Source organism: Alosa pseudoharengus, unplaced genomic scaffold (assembly GCF_046254945.1).
Source record: "Alosa pseudoharengus isolate Yale_2024_CS ecotype anadromous, Long Island Sound unplaced genomic scaffold, YU_APseudo_1.1 YU_APseudo_1.1_scf_19, whole genome shotgun sequence".
Lineage (NCBI taxonomy): Eukaryota > Metazoa > Chordata > Actinopteri > Clupeiformes > Clupeidae > Alosa > Alosa pseudoharengus.
In genome coordinates, this window is record NW_027468657.1 from 20,442,336 (window position 1) to 20,461,620 (window position 19,285).

The following is a 19,285-nucleotide window of genomic DNA, read 5'->3' on the forward strand; positions in this document are numbered from 1 at the left end:
TGCATTATAACGACCTTACTTTTGTAATTACTTATAGATTTTTCTTTTTGCATACCTCACAGGAATACAGACATAACACATGTACATACATGTACATTCATCAGGTGATTTGCAAAATTGGCTTACGTGTTTTCACTAACAAATGACTCCATACAATGCAAGGCACTTGAAATGGAAATGTGTTGTGACATAGATGACCATCTATTTATTTTCTCAAAAGCCCTTATGCTCGACAAGAATATCCTGGTGTGTGACTTGTTGACCAGGACTAAACGTTCATAGCACTTCTGAAATGCTGAGATACATTTTAGAAAATATGACATTTGTGTGGCCCCCTCTGTGATGCTCTGTGGTTTGGTTTGTGAATCGTTATTACTGTACCTCTGAAATTAGTTCTTACTTCCAGGGATGCATTACAAGGCTCAAAAATATAAAAAAACGCCACGTGTCTTCCAAAAGATTATAAGGACTTATGCATAAATCACTGGCAGACAGTTTACAATCATCATATACAATGCCTATAAAAAGTCATCAGCCCCATGCTAAAGTTGACTAAAAAAAAAAGGAATAAAAAAAAAAAAAAATCATCTTTTGGAAATGGATCTTAATGCTTTCATGAAAAAAATGAGGACAAATCCAACCTGTATAAATAAATGTTCTTCATTAAAATACAGGAAGTATTCATACCCCTATGTTAAATTCCCATAGAAGCAGGCATTTTTTTATTTTTAAAGGCCAGTTATTTCATGGATCCAGGGTACTATACATCCTGATAAAGTTCCTCTAGCCTTTTGAATTAAAATAACCCCACATCATCACATACCCTTCAACATACCTAGAGATTGGGATGGCTTTATTTCAGTTAGCCTAATAGCTGGTTTAATTTGCATTGAGAGATGATCTTATGGAAAGTACCCCATGCCAATTGTGAGATATGGTAGCTGGGATTAGTGTGTGCTTCACCTCACTGTGTGTTCACTGAGTGTTTCACTAATTCACGGATTGGGATAAATGCAGAGACCAAATTTCTCTCACGGGATCAAAAGAGTATATATACTTATACTTACTCTATGTGTGGGAATAAGCACACATTCACTGAAACGTTCAGGAATACAATTCCAATGTATTGGAAACCAAAATAAATCCTCAGAAGTCATCCATATGCATCCAACTGTGTGTAATTTTAAATGGCTCTACAAAGGATCTAGTGTTGGGAAAAAAAACATTCTATGCTATTTTTTCTTTTTTTTTGTTTGACAACAAAATGTGATATGAAACATGTAATGTTTTTTTAGCAATTGCTATGTCCTTGCTATTTCTAACCCATCAACATATGAAAGGTGCTCAGTCTTTATCTCGGCAACCATGACATCTGAAAGTGCCGCCTCTGAGCTGGTGACAGTCTTTTCTGACATGGCGCCACATGAACACTTCTGTTTCAACATCTCCAGTCTCTCCTGAAGATCACCGATTTCCTGTTCATGTGTCCACTGCTTCGCATTCAATTCGGAGCGCAGGTTAGCATTATGTGCACGAAGGAAGTCGTTCTCGTCTTTGAGATTCGCAATTATAGTCTGAGCAACCTGAGTGGCAGTGACTGTGGTGCCTAGCAACCTCAAGCTCATGATGGCCTCCACTGTGGCTTGTTCCCAAGTTCCCGCTGCATAGCGCCCCTCGATGTTGAACGTCTCAAGTGACTCAGAAACGTTAGTAGTAGGTGTCCTCTCTCCAGTTTCCCCGACAATAACTTCAATAACATCCTCTTTTTTCACTTCGGGAGCTCGCTTAGCTAGGTGACCTGCTGAACCTGCGGAATAGACAGGTGTTTGGTTAACATTACTTAGGGGGCAAAACCAGTCAAAATCATAACACAAAATTGTTCTAACCCACTGTAATTAACAAAACAATATTTCAAATTTAGAAAAGATGTGAACTAACAATAGCTGACTAGCAACTATATTCAGCAGCTCTCTGAATTAAACTGACCAACCAGGTGAGCTATTCAAATACATGCTTGACTCATAAATCACAAAAATACACTTTATGGCTTTCTTACACTTCCCTGGCTTCATGTGCGCCCACCCCCCCACCGGGGAACGGAGGAAAGGGGCGGTAGTTGGTGCTTTTACGATACTTTAAAAAAAAAGTTCAATACATGCTTTGGACACTCCAGAATGTCCTCTCATTGAGTAAGTGTGTGGAATTGTATTTCATACGTTATTTACCTTAACTTTAGATTAGGGGTGGGCGATATATATCGTCTGCGATAATATCGTGATTGTTGTTTTAACGATGTGCAAATTTACATTATCGAGTATTTAAATTACTTATGGGGGAAAAACATTTTAAATCACGCATTGATACATTCACTAAATCCAGGAGGTGTATGCAAGAGAAGCCCCGTTGCAGCAGAGCAAGTGTCACATGATCCCTAGTGGGTCCACGTTGTCACACGCAGGTCTAATGTTTATTTTGTGTAGCGAGATCAAGACGTAGCCTACAAGGGATTTTGTGCAGCTACTTCTGTTCACGTAGCATTGATGAGACAGTCCTTTTTTCCTACATGGTATTATATGGAGAGAAAACATTTGCCTTTGAGTATTTTAGTAGTCAGTTGTAAACAAAGAACTCTTCTCATGTAACCCTTTTGTAAATGGACTAAAGTTCGCTCTAAATATCTACGTGTATCGATTATGCTAACCGTTAGCATCTCTATGGGATTTATCATATACATTAGCCATAAGCTAACGCATTAGTTTTTTTATTCTGTAACTTGGAATGCTAGCCTACATGATTTCTCTTAAACAAAACATCGAAGGGAATAACTAAGATGTACTCTATTGGTCTGCTTAGTTTTACAGTGAATCCTAAGTAAAGGTTTTTGAAAGGAACTTCAGCTTCAGACTTTCTCTTGAGACACTGTTAGGCCTAGTCATCTTCTCTAATGTAGCTGGCTAGACCATGTCATTGCCACACACACAAGTGTGAAAATGTGTCAGAGTGACAATGCATTGGTTGATTTGGTAAAAAAGTCACAGGTTAGGTTATTGGTTATTATAATATTGATGCTATTCATAAATAATGAGCTGTAAAGTAACTCAGACTTTTACATTTTTTTTTAAAGGATATCGACTAATTATCGTTATCGTCAAAATCACAAAAAATATCGAGATATCTTTTGTCCATATCGCCCACCCCTACTTTAGATGTTGTGACGTATACAGTAGACATACACATGTTGCAGTATATCAGTCTAGGCCTACTTCTGTTTTTATTGCTCATTATGTTTTATCCATAGCCTAAAGTATAGTAGCTAGAAAACTGATCAGATGTCAAAATAAATAATTGAGCAATCAAAGCTATCAATTAATTGATCAATTAAATACAATATTAGCAGGCAATCAGTCTCCGCTGACAAAATAACGCAATACAGGATATCTGACCCCAGCAGCCACAGTCTCATTGAGTTGACATCTTTCACTGAGAACATCATTGGGGGAAGCGGAAGGATCTTGACGAGCTTTTAAGATCCTCTCACAATTTATGCACTAACGTCTTTCAAGATTGTGGATGGAGGGATAGTTCATATAGATATAGATAATGCCGAGATGACCACAAACAAGATTGTGGACAGAGGGACAGTTCTCATATATATATATATATATATATATATATATATATATATATATATATATCAGGGATGGAAATTAAATATTTTTTCTACCTGCCACTGTGGCTGGTGGATTCCAAAATCTACCAGCCACTCAACTTTTTTACCAGCCACTAGAGAAACGGCATGAAAATGTGATATCATGATTATAGTAGGCTACCCAAAATGATCACGGTAATCTGCATTATTGCAATATGACTAAAATGTGCTGAGTTTTGCCCTAAACCTGTCCTCCAAGCACAGTAGCAACAAAACTAAAGGTCAACAGAACCACATTCATATGCTATAGTGTCTTGTCATAAAAGTGGTGTGGCTCCTTTAAGACTCTGTTTGTGTGAGTTCTGGAGCATCCTATAATCCAACTCTCCCAACTTGATCTAACTATAGTGTACATCATCTGATTTAAATATTTACAAGTATCAAGGCTATATTTAAGATTTAGCATTTATTTTCTATTTGGCCCGTAATGAAATCATGCTCTGAACAATTTAAGCACAGCTCAGCTTTAAGAAACGTAATATGCATGCTTAGCATTTTGTGAAACTACATTGGAAAAAACTCTGGTTGTACAGTTATCGAGGCGACATTTATTTTGTATTTGGCCTTATCATATATGACAAAATCCCAACGTTGGAGACCGTGTAGACATTTGCTTCAATTTCAAAACCGGATTACTCGGGAACGGCTATAACTTGTATAAGGGAATGCTTTACACCTTTGCGTTTGGTAAGTTCTGCTGTTTATTCTGATACGGTTTGTAATTTCTTTGAATTAAAAGTTTGTGAGATATTCCATCACGACGAATGGGTGTGGAGATGTCCGTCTGTCTGCCTCATAGGTCTAAATAGCAGCGTGTCGCGGGCCGGATTAAAATACCTAGGCCTACGGGCCAATTCAAAAGAGAACTATTTACGTGAGAATATTAGCCTGTGAAGATATAATGCAGATCCACAGATCTCACTAGATTTATGTCTATGCAGTCATCCTGAAATAATCTAGCAGTGGCACATGAAAGCATAGTGACAGTTTCTTAATGGTAGTGAAGTGAAAGTGAAGCGTTGCACCAGTGCCTATAGGCTATGCTGCGGTGGCGGCTCACTACGAGTTGTAGAACTTCAAATCAGCGCGATTTACCCCCTATAGGCTGGTAACGTTAGGCTACATGCTACATGATCCCTACAGACACTTTATTATTTTTAACCGTCAATAAGTATGAAAATTAGACCGGATCTGACTATTTGTGGTACGCTAGCTCTACCCGCCACAGTGGCTGGTAAGTTGACCAAATTCACCCGCCAGCGCACAAAACTACCCGCATTTGGCGGGGGGCGGGTGGTTAATTTCCATCCCTGATATATATATATATATATATATATATATATATATATATATATATAGCTGCGATAACCACAAACAAAAAGAGTAGCATTTTTTTTTTCTAAAATGAGCTGCTGCATAAATTGCCATGCCAGCATACATCAGGTAAAACACATCCAGCTTTTGTAGTATGTGTTAATCGAGAGGTTGCATCATACTTTACTAAGTTACTCTTCAAGTTGCCTGGGCATCAGTTACCTTGCTTCGTAGTCCAAGCCACAGGTTGATGTGGTGGGGTACCCATGTCATCTATTAGCCTTTTCCTCTGGTTTCTAACATCATTACAAAAATAACATACAATTACACTGATTAGTATGGAAGCATACATGTAGCTTAATTTAAAGCATATATGTTGCATAATTCAAATTGCAATTCAATAAGACATTGCATTATGCAATTGACAATTCAATATGTAATTTAATAATGCAATTTGAAAATGTGTTGTTCAAAGTGTATTTAAATATGCAAAGTGGCTATGAAATCCTCAATTAATTTTTTTATTATTTTGATTAAAATGGATTGAAATGCATTCCATGTCAATGTCTTATTGAATTGCAAATTGCATTGTCATTTGAATTATGCTACATGCTTCCATAGATTAGTATCTCAAAGCCAGCAGCAGAAAGCTAACCTGACCCTAGCCAGATGAATTTCGCTCCGCCTTGCTCCACTCATCCATCTGGAACCGATCCATTGAAGTGTTGCTTCAGAAGGCTGGGCCTAATCAAAAAATGCTTGCATATGATTGAATAAGCCACTTGTCCGTCATCTATTGACGTGCTACTTCAACCACTCACATCGAAGCCAACCCGTGACGCTGATAACAGTCTCAGGGTGCATTCAGAGCACCTCGGAATGACAAGGACCGCCCCCATGGCTACTTTGTTTTTCCGACAGCAAGTGTTCAAGTGCTTTGCCATCGAATGTGTGACAAACACGGATGGCGCAACAAAGGTTAAAACATACACTCACTAATCCTAAACAAACAACTGTATTTGCTTAAAATATAGTGTAAGATGCTCGTGAAAGAAAGATTTGCAGCTTTTCAAGTGATAAAAAGGGCAAATTCCCAAGTTCACATTAAAACTGTTGGACATGAAAGGCCACATGGACTACAAACGAACTACAACGTGACGACAAAAGTGATGACGAGCCCCTAACTGGGCAACTCTGTTAGCAAAATCTAGCCCCAATTTCCCTCTGACTCACACATTACGTGACGTGAATGACGCGGAATGATGATGTTTTCACTCGGAGAAAGGTTTTTACGAAGCCCATGAACGCAAGGGGGCAGGCAAATTCCCGGAAGTAGAAGCAGCGATGTAGCGGTGGTTATCAACTCTCTGCTAACCCCATAGAACGTCCATACATTTAGGATTTTTTTTGAATTCCCATAACTTCATATAACATATATCATGTGCTGATATTTTAGCTTCTGTGTTATCTACATAAACAATAAAAGGCTAAACAAGACTCGACTACCTCGTACGTAACGTTAGGTTCCCGTAAGAAGAATGTTTAGCATGTCCGGTTGAAGGGAAGCTAACGCACTGAAGGGAGATAACCGTATTGTTTGGAGAAGAAGCGTAGTCCAGCCAGCACGGAAACTCGTGAGCTAGGTAGCCTACAATAGCATTGTATGTTAAGGTAAAGCATAGAGGCAAGTAAACCTAATAAAAAACAGTAGTTTTACCGTTAGGTAGTCTAACGATAATCATTTCAGAGGTTTTCGATGGATTGACCGTAGGTCAGAAAAGTGGAAAGAAGATTAGCTTCAAGGCTAGAAGCTATAACATTTTTGTTTTACCATGACTGTTTTTGAAGATGATCATGTGTGGTAGTTTCAACATTAACACGAATTGATATCACTTGTGAGGATGATAATAATAATACATAAATAAATGTTTAACTTTGATGACTTTGAAGGCGAAGGAAGTGTGAGAAGAATTTCTGTGTATCTATCATATGAGTTACAAGATTCAGTTCGATGGCTAACGTCACGAAGTTAAGTGCGAGTCTGCGCAGTACTGGGGGGACCAACTGAAAAATGACTCCGTGCCCTCCCATTGAGAACGACGGAGTCTGTTCGTCCATTTCTTTTACTGTCTATGCATGAACGCTAGGTCACAGTCGCTTCTACGCAATGTCACATCTATGAAACTTCCGCCCTGCGTCCTGATTGGCTGTACCATAAAATCGGTTGCAGAAATCACTCTCAATGGAAGAGGTCCCATATGTGAGTGAAGCTAGGCGGAGCTAAGCGGAACGAAATTCATCTGGCTAGGGTAAGGTTAGCAGAAAGCACCAATGCATATTATTATAGGGGGATGTAACAGACTAAAAGTAATTTTAAAATGAGGACAAGCTCAATTATACCTTCCCATGTTTGTATTGAGTTTTTGGCTTTGTTGTGACCATGGAAACACAGAAGGCACAAAGACTGGACTAGACGAGTCCTGTGCTGCCACACCTGCAAATAAAACAAAAAGATGCACACACACACACAAAAGTTAGTTTACTAGCCAAATGCTTAACCTGGTCTTACCCAGAAATTCTGCTTTGAACAGGTTTCAGAATCATTCGATTATTCACAATCGTTTAATGTTATTGTAAACAGGGTGTATAAAGAGTAGGCCTGCAGATGTAAAATGAGTGCTAACACGCCTGGGTAACACGGCCATGTTTTATTTTGCTCTCAGCCCAGTCCAGACCTTTGATGCCTTGCAAGCATAGACGCCCCCGGTTGCTTTGAAACGGCCTTGATCGTTCAGGTTTCGAGTCGTGTTGCATGGGGACGTCAAATGTTATGTGGTCCGGGACCACTGTATCCTCCCTGTCATCCTCTGGCGGCGGTCTTTCCCTTCTCTCCAAAACCCCAGGTCTTGTGGGTGGAAAGGAGTAGTTGTTCCACTTAAATAACACAGGAACAGCACCCCTTTTTAACAGCCGTCTGCCTGTTTCTGATGCTGGTTCACGGATGTCTTCCGTTTTGAAGTGCCGGCTACACACCCGGGTGTGAGCAGTGACTTTATCCCTGCAGATAGCGACGATCCACTTGCGCCTCAGCTCCTCACCAGCAGGAAAAGTAAAAAAACTTAGTACAGTATTGTACTTTGCAGATGCATGGCACTGTGGCACACAGCAGTGTTCGGCAGTTGTACTACCAGACACTCTCTGGTATTTAAACTTTGACTTTTTCATGTCAACTAGCGTAGCACCTAGCTTACCAGAACGTGGAGTAGGCTAGGAAGTATTCGCGGTGGCTGACATAATATCAGCGGAAGTACGTCACCTTCAGTCCGACGGTCCAGTAGCGATTCTGCTAGTTACAGTGATCATTTACTTTCATTTACTTTCAATGTTTAAAAGTGACGTAATGCGTCTGTATGTTAAACAAAAAACTTCTAAATCTAAGATGGAGACCAGAAGCTTCAGAGAAAGTTTTGATGATATCTAACGAGAGTGGAACTTGGGAAGCGTCGTTAGCCAGTTGACTAATAATAATTTGTCTACCAGCGACTGAGATTCCCATAGACTATTTGTCTACCAGCGACTGAGATTCCCATAGACTGTATACAGTCTATGGAGATTCCTTGTAGAGAGTACTATTTGAAATATGAAGAGCTAGGAGTTGAGAGGCCTATTAAAAAATAAATATGGTGAGATAGGGCAGCCTTAAATAAAATGTGAGCTTCTGTCCATAAAAGAGTGCTCTATGCTCTCTATTTATAATATCCCTGTGAGAGATGAAGTTACATAATTAGGTATTACAATTTCCAAAGACCAAAAGACTAGATCTGCCTCAAATTTTAACCCGATTAATATTAAAACACAGAAAAAGCTACTCATGGTTACAAAGGGATTTTTCTATGAGGCTGAGTTCTCTTGAAAGCTGATGGCATGCTCTATTGAAAAAAATAGATAATATGTTATTCAACTTTATATGGAAAAATAGCATACACTATATAAAAAAAACTGTTGTAATGAACCCCAACCACTGTGGGGGTATGAACTTCATAGATTTCACAACACTTAACACATTTAAAGTGAACTGGATCAGACAATTCATGAATAACCCAACATCCCTTTGGAACTCTATCCCCAACTACATCTTTTCCCAAGTTGGTGGCTTGGAATTTCTATTGGTGTGACCTTAAATGTTAGTAAACTCCCAATGAAATGGTCAAATTTCCACAGATGCTTTTGGGATGGTGTCATCTCATATTCAAACATAACTTTGTTTGTTAGTCAGCTCTTTGACCCAAATGGTAGGCTATACGGATACCCATTTTTAAGAAAATATGGTATACCTGTAACTGCTAAGGAATATGCTATTGTGTTCGATGCAATTCCTACAGGAATCATAATACTCTTAAAGGGTAATTTACCCCTACACACCTTGCTCATTTAACTGCCTTATCTGACACTGTTGTGGGTGACTTATGTCTCTCCAAGACATCATAACAGAAATAGGATAATTAGAGCATTACTTCAAAAAGACATTGTTACTGTTTCCTATATTATCCCTTTCTGGAATAGTGTTACAGAGAATATACCATGGAGAAAACTTTGGTCATTGACTTTCAAGTATTTTGTTACTAACAAAATAAGAGAAGTTTCATTTAAACTAATTCACAAAATCTACCCTGTAAGATCATTTCTTCAAACAAGATATTGAGACAACCTGTTCCTTCTGCAATATTTCTATAGAGTGTGTACAGCATCTATTTTGGAACTTTCCTCATACAGCTAAGTTTTGGACTAACGTTCAAAGATTCATACACACTGGTATTTCTTTCTGTTTTAAAAATGTCTTCTTTGGGTATGTTTAATTATGAGAAAGAATATGAAGGTAAATACTTCATTATAAACCTATTATTCTTGCTTGCAAAGTTTCATATACATAAGTGCAAGTTCAGTGGTGGTAAACCTTATTTTCCTGCCTTGTTGATCGACTTGAACAATTATATGGACTCTATAAGACTCTCCAAAAATGCTAAGGCACAAAGAACTGTTCTTATATATGGGACTTTTTACTCTACGACAAATGTCTGATTTCAACATTTATTTTTTTCTTCCTCTCCTTTGACCCTGCCTTTGTCTATGTTTGATGTTATTCTGTATGTATGCACCCCTGCTTGTGTCTCTATGTCTATAGAAATGATTGTTAATAATTATATTAACCACAAAAAACAAAAACTTCTAAATCTAAGAAGATATCAAATTCCAGTAACTGTCAAGGAATATGCTGTTTTTGATGCAATTCCCACTGGGATTATAATGTTGTTAAAGGGAAATACTCCCCCACAACCAGTTACTCATCTTACTAACTTGATACTACTGTGGGTCGTCTATGCTTTTCAGTAAAAAATCACAGTATCAATAGGAAAATCAGAGCGTTATTCCAGGCTGACATTGTTACTATTCCCTATGTTATTCCATACTGGAATGGTATAGTAGAGAATATTCCTTGGAAGAAAGTGTGGTCCTTGCCTTTCAAATACATAGTTACCAATAAAGTGAGAGAGATTTCATTTAAACTACTACACAGGTTTTACCCAGCAAAATCCTTTCTTAAAAGATACAAGCAGGATATTGAGTCTAACTGCTCATTTTGTAATAGCACTGATTAAAACGTGTCACATCTTTGTTGGAGTTGTCCCCATACAGTGAAATTCTGGTCAGAGTTCCTAAAATTCATTCACACAGTATTAATCTCAGATTTTTCATTTTGCTTTAAGGATGTTTTCTTTGGTATGTTTGACTTTGAAGCTGAATATGAAGCTAAATACCACATCCATAGGAGCAAATTCAGTGGTCCTAAACCATTCTTTTCTGTTTTTATGATTGATTTTAGACATTACATTGATTCAATTAGGTACCCAAAAAATACTAAGGCCGTGAGAACTCTGATTCTGTATGAGTCGTATGTGATCTCAAAGGTTTATTAATGTGTTTTTTTTTTCTGCCTACCAGCCTGTCCACCTTGGCCTATTGTGACTGTGGCTGTACCGCTTTATGTTGTGTATCTGATGTAATATTGTATGTCTTTTGTTTTGTCTATTTTGCATTGTATTTGACTATAATGAAATGTATAAGTAAAAAAAACAAAAACAAAAAACTTCCAAATCAGCGTTTAAATTTCTAAAGGAAAGGGTAAGGTACAGCTAAGGTACAGCTAACTGCTGTAAACTGTTGTTGGTCCTCAGAGTGAGAGTCACAGTCAAGCAAATCAAACGTTAACAACAGACATTACAGTAATGTTACTACTGCCCCAACGCGCCCCTTCTGTTGTTTTAAAGGTATTCAAGAGTATTTTCTCCATAGCCTGGCAACCGATGATCAACAAAATGCCAACTAGAGGTCACTGATAGGGTCAAAATTACCTGAGCTCTGGATGGGTTGGTCAAATAATGCACACTCTACCAGATGATAAACACTTAGTTCTAAAAGGACCTGTCCGATTTTCAAAGACCATTAACAACACTCATAGTGTACAAATAACTCTGCAGAGGAAGGATGGAAAAGTTGTAGATGTGCACTGTGATTGCTTGGCTAACAGAAGGAAGTGTTGCAGTCATACAGCAGGTCTACTTTACAAGCTGAAAGATGCTGTGACTCAAGGCTTCACAGGTACAGCCTGCACGGACCAACTGTGTGCCTGGAACCAATCAACTTGGAGGATTGTGGTACCAGACACGAGTGAGAACATTCAAGGGCCAGACCATGAACAGGGTAAAAGTATGAAAGCTACCTCCATGGCATTTGAAACTGATGCAGAGGTCATTCAACACTTCTCATCCCCCGAGTTGGCCGACTTAGCCATGATACCTGGGAGCATTTTGCATCAGGTGCTGACTGCACACCCACAGGAAAAAGCAACCAATGAGCTACCCAGAGAGCATGAACAGTGTGCTGAACATAAATGTAACCCCTGCAATGTAGTGTTTGAAAAATATGTAAAATGTGGGAAAGATCAGAGAGAGAAAATTGAAACAAAATCAAATTGTCAATTTTGGCTAGACCAGAGAAAAGTTAGGATTACCAGCAGTGAGGCATCAGACGTGCCCAAAAAAACAGACCCAAGCAACTGGGTGGAAAGAAAATTAAATGCTGTGTTGCTGGATGCACAGCTACGAGATGACTAATAAGACCACTGTTCTGTGTGATAAAAGTATCACTAGCCCTCCCACCAAACAATTTGGACACAAACATCACAAAGCCATTGGGAGCTATGCAATATAGGGCTTTGTATGTATTATGGTGCTTGTAATTGCTGTATGTTTGGGCCCGTTTCCTTAAGTTCTTTGGCCTTTGTACAAATATCTCTGTACAGTCTATAACACATGTTGCTTTGGGATAATGTACACTGAAGCTCTGAGGCAATATTCTCTCCAGAGTATCTCTAGGCAACCAAGCTATTATTTTTTCTTTCATAAACCTTGAGAGTATGTCTCTAGACCGCAAAGATCTCACAAGCTATAGTCCTACTTATTCCAAACCACTTTCCTAGATCTGTGAACACCAAAAACATCTGCCTCATCAAAACAAGCAACAATTGGTGATGCACTGCCAACTTAATGGTCCCTGGCTGCGGTAAAAAATCTGGGAGGGCAAACAAAAGCTGCCAATAACTGGCGATATGTATGCCTGTGAAAAACCTACTGTCTTTGTCATCCAAGTCAGAGGCTGAGGTTGATGGTGCAGAATCCGTTTGTGTTACACGGTCTTTTGTTGACTTGCTTGAACAACAGTTGTGCTCTGAAATCTCTGGCCACTGGTCGCCAACGTCACACTTCTGCAGAGGAATGTTCTCCAGATTATCCACATCAACCTCTACATCAGCAGGTTCAGCAGCAAATCTGTTGACTTGCAGGGCGTTGACTGTAAGGGGCTCAACACATCCTCTTTTTGGGGGGGCTCGACCAGATGGCAGAAGTCCCTATGGAAGGACAGGAAAACAACGAAAATGTGCTCACATTATTATGCAACATATAATACACAGTATTATTGATAATGGTTATACAGAGGGATAATATGAAAATACGTTTAATTAGGATCTATTCTGCAAAACATTATCACAGAATAAATGAAAAACAAGGATAAAATGTCAGAAAGCAATAGTTCTTACCAACATAGCAGGATAACCCCATGGTATTCCCACCAATTAGCACCCTCTTCCCTGCAAGATACAGCTACAACACCTCCATCTCACAAATGTTCCTTGCCCTCAGATAGGAGGAATATGGTAAAGAAATCAACTTACCGCATGAGGTTCATATCCCATGTGCAATACTGGGTATGGGTGCTCTTTAGTTGGTCTGCCATCAGGGAAGTGTATTCCACAGACCTTGAATAGTAAATACCATAGACAGATAGATTTATTCCTTATGGATCCCCAAGGGAGAATTTCGGATCTTAGTAGCTTAGAAACACACACATAGCTGCTACATGCCATACACCTTAAACATAAACATGACAAATAAAAACAATAAGCAGGCATGCCTAGTTGGACAGTAAAGTATATTGAATACAGCAGTACACAACAATAGGCTACTATCTAACAGTACTGTCCATATTTTACATAAATAACAGTGTTTCTTGTCACTGACAAGACAGCCTAGCTCTCCAACAACATCTGAGCCAAGTTAAAGTTAGCAGCTAGCTAGCAAGCTGACGTTGACCAGATAGGTAGGTGGGTTACCCACATTGACATTGTCACAATTTTAAATGGAAATGGGATTCAATACAAGCCAATACTTACCCTGCTGTTGTTATTAGGAACCCATCCCTGTCTGTTGATATTTTTCACCCACTTCTGACGAATGTCCTCATCTTGTGCTCGCCCAGGAAATCTGTGCAAACCGTATGGTACCAGACAGGGGCAGTCGACCCGGGGTATTTTGTGTCTCTCACATTGTTTTTTCTTCCAATTGGTCATTTTATTGCTGTTGTTGGAACAATTGAAAACGGAACATGTTTTCCCACTCGACATTATAAAAGAAGTAGTGAGTCGTAAATCGCGGGTTGTAACCCAGTGGACGCACTGTCGCAACGCTACCCAGCAACAGCTCAGTAATGTCGCCCGCTTACTTCCGGTAGTTTCACCGGTATGGTGAAGAGTTTCCTTTCTATGAATCAAGTGCATATCTATGAATCAAGTGAAGCAGCGCCCCCCACCCCCGTTCTCAGACATGCATCATTTAGCGCATTGCCCCACCTACAGTATAAATGAGCTCACTTCAATATATTTTCATTGCAAGAAATTTTTTGTGTATCCAGAAAACGTTAGTGTCGCACCTCAGACTATGCTTAGATCAATAAAATAGGGCCCTATATCTTTAGGATGCAATAACAAGGCCATAAGGTCAATCATACTTCCATAACTTCTGTTAAAGGAAAATACTTGATGGCCTTGTCTCTGGCTGAATCTATTCTATCTCCTTTTTTACCCCCTGGCTTTTGAATTAAATTAAACTACAATTAGCTACCACATACCAAATTGAATGACTCAAAATATACTCAAAAGACATTCAGAGAAACTTCAAATTCAAAGAAATATAATGTTACCAGAATTATAATTTTTAAACTGTAACACTGTTTTCAACATCCATCTCCATCCGTGGCAACCGAAGCGATCTCCGAGTCTGTCGTTTCTGACATGGCTCCACAAGAGCACCTCTGTCGCACTACCTCCAGTCTCTCCTGAAGATCACGGAGTTGCAGTTCATGTTCACACTGCATCGCCCTCAGCTCTGAGCGCAGGTTAACATTCTGCACGCGGAGGTAGTCATTCTCGTCTTTGAGATTCGCAATTTCATTCTGGGCAATTTGAGTTCCTGTGTCGGTGGTATCTAATGACCCCAGGTCCGTGATGGCCTCCACTGTGGCTAGTTTCCAAGGTCTCTCTGAATAGCGTCCTTCAATGCTGTGCGTCGTACTTGGTGACTCAGAGGCGTTAGGATCCCATGCTCCAGTTTCCCCCACAGTAACTTCAATGATATCCTCTTTTATCACAGAAGTATCCAAAGCTTCCATAAATAGGTCACCGGTTGAACCTGTACAGGGATAACGTTTTTTTGTTACTAATTACCCTCATCAAGCATATATTTTACGTGTGGGACTGAGGTAGGCTATGCAAAGCTTCATTATTACCTAGGCCATAATGCTGAAACTGTGGAATACAGGTGGGTTCGGGATGCTCCTCTGTCGGCGCATCAATAAAATGCTTTGAGTAAATAACCATATTATTTCTTATAAGGAAGTTATCGGGTTTCCCAAGTGATCGTAGCCAAGATCGCCGTTGCCGGGCTGTCTTCAGGAAAGCTGAAGAATGTGTACGGCTCCTTACATTCACAAACCTACAGTTTAAACGGATGTATCATGCACGCCGAGGTCTTTTTGGTTACTCTTCCAGCCAGGCACTATGCAAGCTCGCCCACCTAAGATTTTATTACGATGCTCCATGTTCCTTAAAATTATGCCCGGAGTTGTAGCCCCTATGGTCAAGTATTTAAAGCACCAACCTGCACTGGGTGGTCGAGAGTAACTACCGACACTTGTACAGTAGCTTCTCGGGAATCCATCTCTTGGCAAATACCCTACATGATGCAGTTTGCTATATTTTTTACGTTACCAAAAATATGACTGACAACTTTTTCTTCTTCTTCTGTCAGGTTGTATGGCTACTGACAACTTGACAAACAGAAATATTACCAGAGAATGTCTATATTACAAGACAAATATTCTTCTTCATGTTTCCCTGGGAGGCGAACCGGCTTCCAAGTGAGTTGGCGCCACCTAGTGTGCTGGAGAGTTCAATAAATAGGCTACCGGTAAGTTTCATCTGCTTGCTATACTACGCTTACAGACCGAATACAAAAAATAAGAAATAGTAAAAAAAATAAAATAAGGAATTATCTCTATAAATAAGTTAAGTGTGACATTCGAGAACTGCGGGATGTGGACCCAGGTGCTGCAGTGCTGACAATCCTTGAAAACAGTGACACAGACACTGCATCGTATGACACTGATTCAGAGGGGCATCCAGACTACTTGAGCCCTTGACAGCTTTATTTGATGCAACACTTAGGGAACTCTCACCACAGGAAATGCAGGTGAAATGTGAGGATACATTTCATCAACTAAAAACTACAAAAATACAACCTCAAAATACAACCTCAGCAATGTGAGAAACTGGAATTTGTGACACGGTAACAGGCAAATTCAAATAAGTGGCATACCTATAGGGCTGGTTGGATTACAAGCACCAAATTTCACCATGCAAGCACAACTGACAAGATAAGCAAAACGTACTGCATTATCTCATTTAGGTATAACAAAACAGAGTTAAATGTCCTCTGTGCTATGGGGTCAAAACATGGAGGAAACGGCAAGACAAGCCGACACTACCATTTATGTCCCAAAGCCATCCAGATTTCAGCATCAGCTCATGTGGCTTAGTAGTGCAACCTTCTGAGCCACACCTTGGATCATCGCCAGATGGGATTGCAAGATGTACCTGCTGTTGCAAAGGGTGGTAGAGATAAAGTGTCCCTACAAATATAAGAATAGCCTTCAAGGACATACAGAAGACAAGCAGTTTTGTCTGGACAAGTCATTTTCGTTGAAACAATCACACACATATATAAAACTCAACTTCACATGTTTGTCTGTGGTGTAAGCTATTGTGACTGTGTTGTGGACAAAGGAGAAGTTCATTGTGCAACGTATCATAAGAAATGAAGAGTTTCTGCAGGAGGCTTTGCCAAAAGCACGACTTCTTTATTTCGAGTGTGTTGCCTGAATTACTGACAAAACATGATCCTGTCTTGGTGTCACAGAGAGCCTATGAATACTGTGAAAGACTAGCCTGGGTTTTCCCATGCTGCCTTACACGCGCAATTTTATTCACGCTGCTAGGCAGCCTGGATTCCATGGAGCAAATTTTCGCCTCAGTTAGGGGACCAGTCACAGAACGGAGGGAGGGCAGCAAGACGATGACGACACACCGAAGCCGTTATGAGCTACGTACAGACGCATTTGATAGACATTCGTAGCGCCCAATAAACGGCTCTTGGCATTCGTAAACCACATTACAAATATGAGAAAATGAATGTCTAGTTCCCAGACCCCATCTCAATGAGATGAGGTCTGACGTTAGCAAGGCTAGTGAAAGACCAGATTTTGGTAAAATGATAATCTGTGCCAAATGCAACAACCCCATTCACTACAGTTGTGCACAAATAAAAAGGAAGCGAGCAACATGGTTATGTAGGAAATGTCTAAGAGTAGAGGCTTGAATGCCTTCATGTAGGAGTGGGCAATATGATATATTGTGATAGAACCAGATATGGTGTTAGATAAAAGTTAAATGCTGTTCTGACCATTTACAGTACTGCCTATTATAGATCAAACATCCCATTGTGTAAATGTTTTGTGAAAGCACCAATAGTCATCCACATTGAGGTATTGAAACAATGAAATCATTAGCAGCCTTTTCTTTACATTTTATGTTGTTATTGACTGCTGTGTCTATGCACTTCAGTGCAACAAGATATTTAAAGTTGTATTTTTTTTAATTGTATGTATCCATAGAGATATTTTAGACCTAAAATTATTATTGTTTACTGTTTACAACATACAGAAACAGTTTGATTGTAATATATTGTACATACTCTTACGTTTGAAAAAAATAGACCATTCATCTAAAATGGATTTTACGCGTCGCGAACGGAACGCTTCAGTTACGTGCCTGGTGTAGCTCATACCTCACACAGGTATATATGTATAATACTTATACTTATACTCATTTGGGAACAACACTCTTACATAGGTTTGTGAGGGCACCACATGCAATAACAACATCATCAACATGTTAACCTGCGACACTGGAATAACAGTTTGCAAAATCTTAAAGTTTCTCCACCTACCAATAACTCCTTCTACATGGATCCTCTGCATTTGACCCATCCAGGGGCCCATGTGTACGTTACACAGACATACATAGCAATTGGAGCAGTGGGCCTTGCAGGAGCGCACACACACACACACACACACACACACACACACACACACACACACACACACACTAGGAGCAGACTGACTCTTTCGTTGAGGGTGGGAACCGAACCCTGACAATCAATCAGTTAATTGTATGATGATATATTCATAAATATTCATACCAGGACAATGATCCATGCTGCATTCTTGTTCTGGAGTTTCAGAAGGAACACGTTGGTTTGCTGCAGTACCAGGTCTGTCATCTCTCTTCCTTTTCCTATGGTACCTACGGTAACAGCCGAAATGTACAGGTAGACTAATCCACATGACTCAAAACAGCAGCTGTAGGCACCAAAGCTTATAAAAAATGCAGCACCGAGTAAACGAGGTGGAGCAGCAAAGCTAGATAACGCTACGTCGTGTGAAATGTTTTCACAACAACCACCGTTATCCGAAAGTCGCCAAATCAGTCGGTGAATGCATGCACCATGAACAAAGCAAAAGTTTGGAAGATTATCTCGCGTTTCGACTTTGGACACATCAGTTTAACTGAAGGAAATTCGAGGTTAGTCACAGGGTTGACAGGTATGGCTTATGCAAGAGAGAAAAACAAACAAAACAAAAAACGACTGAGGGCAACTCTAATCCTACCTGTCCATCTTTACACCTGGGTTCTGGCTTTGTTTTGTGTATGTAAACACAGATGGCACAAAATCAGGACTACTAAAGTCCAATGACATCTCGCCTGCAAAAATCAAACACAAACACGTTTGTTTAGCCTAGCAAGCTAATAGGTAAATCTAATGCCAGCTTATCAAACTTTAGCTGCACAGCGACTAGCCAAATCTAACTCCAGTTTATCCAACTTAAGATGCATTTGATTATTATTTTACATCATACAGACAATCACTAATGTAAACAAGGCTTTCCAGTAAAATCAAAGAGTAGCCTAAGCTAGATGGATAGCCTTACCTGATATAAAGTGGGCGCTGCAGACACGAGCATTTTTGATTATGTTCTCATTCCAGTCCTCACGTTTAATCGCCTGCAGCCACAGACGACGTCGGTTGCTCTGAAATGGTCGTGATCCTGTTGGAATCCTATAAAACTTTAGTCCTCCAGTGGAATAGCGATTTGTACAACCATTTACGCAACAACCAGACATGTTGATGCTGGGAACAGTTTGTAAATGCCTACTAACTCAACTGGTTGCTACCTCGTCTTTGTCAACCAGAA

The 19,285-nt window shown here is 39.7% G+C and overlaps 1 protein-coding gene across 7 annotated transcripts; it reads right to left on the reverse strand.

Annotated features, from left to right (window-relative positions):
* Positions 1 to 579: 579 nt before the first annotated feature.
* On the reverse strand, positions 580 to 19,269 carry LOC143132435 (uncharacterized). 7 transcript variants are annotated; one of them, XM_076291961.1, is made up of 10 exons: positions 19,022 to 19,269; positions 18,701 to 18,794; positions 18,232 to 18,335; positions 14,618 to 15,105; positions 13,812 to 13,995; positions 13,314 to 13,397; positions 12,713 to 12,989; positions 7,424 to 7,517; positions 5,246 to 5,319; positions 580 to 1,807 (listed from the first exon to the last, which is right to left on the reverse strand). In XM_076291961.1, the coding sequence occupies exons 5-10, from the start codon at positions 13,986 to 13,988 to the stop codon at positions 1,302 to 1,304; spliced, it is 1,212 nt and encodes a 403-aa protein (XP_076148076.1). In that variant the 5' UTR covers positions 13,989 to 13,995; positions 14,618 to 15,105; positions 18,232 to 18,335; positions 18,701 to 18,794; positions 19,022 to 19,269; the 3' UTR covers positions 580 to 1,301. The 7 variants fall into 7 exon arrangements, with proteins under 7 accessions (XP_076148076.1, XP_076148075.1, XP_076148074.1 ...); XM_076291960.1 differs by having other exon boundaries at positions 580 to 1,798; positions 13,812 to 15,105; XM_076291959.1 differs by having other exon boundaries at positions 580 to 1,801; positions 13,812 to 15,105.
* Between the last annotated feature and the right edge of the window lie 16 nt (positions 19,270 to 19,285).

Bases quoted from the DNA above. Each gene is read 5' to 3' on its own strand.
- LOC143132435 (XM_076291956.1), bottom strand. From the start codon at position 14,195: ATGCACTTGATTCATAGAAAGGAAACTCTTCACCATACCGGTGAAACT. The intron at 13,398-13,811 runs GTAAGTATTGGC...TTACTATTCAAG, and splicing joins TTCCTAATAACAACAGCAGG to GTCTGTGGAATACACTTCCC. The intron at 5,320-7,423 runs GTATAATTGAGC...TAATGATGTTAG, and splicing joins CTCAATACAAACATGGGAAG to AAACCAGAGGAAAAGGCTAA.